Source organism: Helobdella robusta, assembly GCF_000326865.2.
Source record: "Helobdella robusta unplaced genomic scaffold HELROscaffold_104, whole genome shotgun sequence".
Taxonomy (NCBI): domain Eukaryota; kingdom Metazoa; phylum Annelida; class Clitellata; order Rhynchobdellida; family Glossiphoniidae; genus Helobdella; species Helobdella robusta.
Genome location: NW_008703589.1, coordinates 11940 through 14822, shown reverse-complemented (window position 1 = coordinate 14822; position 2883 = coordinate 11940). Strand labels below are relative to the sequence as shown.

Genomic DNA, 2883 nt, shown 5'->3' with positions numbered 1-2883 from the left:
TAGCTTTTACCGTAATTCTTCATAGTTATACTCATCGAAGATCTTCTTGCCGTACTATTCTTACTGTTAGAAGTCGTTGTAGTAGCTTCAGCAGCTGCAGTAGTAGTAGTAGATGTAGTAGTAGTAGTAGTAGTAGTAGTAGTAGTAGCGGTAACAGTAGTAGTAGTAGTGGTGGTGGTGGTGGTGTTTGATGATCTATCTGAAATTGAGGAATTAATTTCGGTATTACCATCTATACTGCTGGCTCTGGCTTTGATAAATTTCTTTGCCTTATTATTAATATTATTGTTTCTATTATTATTGTTATTATTATTAATGTTGTTGTTGTTGTTGTTTATATTGAGTTCGGGTTTTTCCGAGTTATTTTTAGTGACGTAATTCTCAAGATCGTTATCAGCAGCGAGCCGCCATGTTGGCGTTTTTTGAGATGACGTTGTAGCTGTTGAGGACGATGTAGAAGTTGTTGTTGTTGATGGTGTTGTTGTTGGTGTTGATGTTGATGTTGTTGAAGATGATGTAGAAGTTGTTGTTGATGTTGTTGTTGTTGTTGTTGTTGTTGCTGTTGTTAATGTTGTTGTTGATGTTGTTGTTGATGTTGTTGTTGTTGTTGTTGTTGATGTTGTTGTTGCAACTCGCGAGGACATTAATAAAGTTTGCGTCGCTTCTTTTGACGACGACGACGACGTTTGATGAAGCGACGATGACGCTACTGCAGCAGCAGCTGGTGGTAGCAGTGTCGGCGACAACGGCAGCGGTGGTTGTAGTGGTGATGATGACGATTGCGGAGGAGGTGATGATGATGATGGTGGGGGCGTGGGGCGGGCTAGCTGTAATGTTCCCTTCGCTATCAACATCGCCAGACCAGCTGATAATAATAATAATAATAATAATCGTCATCATCATCATCATCATCGTCATCATCATCAGTACTTGTATTAGTAACGTCCAGTGAGTTAAGAGCTGAAGCTTGCAAGTTCTTATTGAAGAGAGATTTCCCTCCTGATGATGATGTTGGTGATGATGATGATGACGATGATGATGAAGTTGGTGATGATGATGTTGGTGATGATGATGATGATGACAATGATGATGAAGTTGGTGATGATGATGATGACGATGATGATGATGATGACAATGATGATGATGTTGGTGATGATGATGTTGGTGATGATGATGAAGATGATGATGATGAAAATCATACCCATCAAGATTTAATTAAAACTCCATCAAAAAGCTCCAAAAGAATGCACACGGCAAGCAAAACATTTCGAAATCATCATCTCAATAAATAAAAAATATTCTATTGGCATTATTATTACTATTATATTATTATTATAATATTATTATTATATTATTATAATTATTGTTATTTTATTATTGCTATTCTTATTTATCGAGTTAAAGATCAAGAAACTACAGACTATTGAAATATGAAAAGAGTTTGAATTCACTTCTGGACGCTGACTTTGAGAAATGTTCAATATTTTCTAAAAACATTTAAAATAACCCCGATTGGTTTTTTCAATATTTGGAATTTGACGCTAATTAAAAATCCATAGTCGATTTAACTTATTAACAAATTAATAGACTCTGTAATCAGATCGACCTAGGCCTTTTAATGCGATAGGAACACTCCATAGCCAATTTGAATACATTACCGTCTTACCCTTGTCCTTGTAATGAGCATTGTGGTTTTTACTGAACATTATTGCATTTTTTAATTATTTTATTTCATTTTAACGATTTTGGTTGAAATAAAAGAGTTTTCATTCAGTCGGCCCATGTTAAACCATTCTCACGGACACGGACCATCTTTCAACACAAAAAGCGCTAGATCAGCCACTGCTATTATTATTATTATTATTACTATTTATATAATTATTATCATAAATATTTATATAATTAATAATTAGGACTACCTTTTTTAGCAGTTTGTCTGACGTTTTTGTGTGGCTGAAAGACTACAACGTAGACTTTCGGTAAGAATATGCAAGCGAGGTTGATGTAGGCACTGATGCTAACACACATGCACAAGCCGGAGATCTGGATCTTCATTGGTTGGTTGATTGGTTGGTTGGTTGATTAATTGGTTGATTAATTGGTTGGTTGGTTAGTTGGTTGATTAATTGGTTGGTTGATTGGGTGATTGGTTGGTTGGTTGGTTGGTTGACTAGTTGATTGATTGATTTGTAGTCTGGTTGATTGGTTGGTTGATTAATTGGTTGATTAATTGGTTGGTTGGTTGATTAATTGGTTGGTTAATTGGGTGATTGGTTGGTTGGTTGGTTGATTGATTTGTAGTCTGGTTGATTGTTTGCATTTGTTTATAAAAAAATTAAAAATTGGCGAGTGAATGAACGAACGAACGAACGAACGAACAAATGAATTGAAGAATCAATCAGTTTTAACGCCAACCCTGAAATCGCCCTTAAGACTGCCGAAATAGATCGGGACGTAGCTGGTCCAAACGACACAAGTAGCGTACATGGCAAACGCAATGTATTTCGTCTCGTTAAAGTTTTCCGGTATTTTTCGAGTTTTAACGGCATACACGGTACACAGCACAACTAAGAGCATGTTGTAGAGTAGCGAAACCGCTATTGGGGTACCTCCGTTGTTACATCGATACCACACCGTGCCTCGGTCCGGGTATTGAACCGACGGTTTCGGCGGATCCAGTACCGAATATGCCACCGAACCGAGCAACTGAATCGACACCAGGCCAGCACATATAATCAACTGCGATCTCGGACTAGTAAAAATCGGCTTCTTTCGACCGGATTTCGATCCTTGGTTGAATATTCGCGAGATCCGATTAGTCTTCGTGAAAAGTGCCGAGTAGGAAATGGATAACGAGGCGCCCAGCCCTAACCGGAAGAGAGG

The 2883-nt window shown here is 37.7% G+C and overlaps 1 protein-coding gene across 1 annotated transcript in view; it reads right to left on the bottom strand.

Moving 5' to 3' along the window:
- Positions 1-1902: 1902 nt before the first annotated feature.
- Positions 1903-2883, bottom strand: part of HELRODRAFT_91510 (hypothetical protein) — a gene marked incomplete at both ends in the record, with an annotated part of 12447 nt that continues 11466 nt past the window's right edge. The window contains 2 exons of the mRNA XM_009012326.1: positions 1903-2049; positions 2410-2867. Of these exons, the coding sequence (XP_009010574.1) occupies positions 1903-2049; positions 2410-2867 (605 nt within the window). The remainder of the gene's footprint in view (positions 2050-2409; positions 2868-2883) is intronic.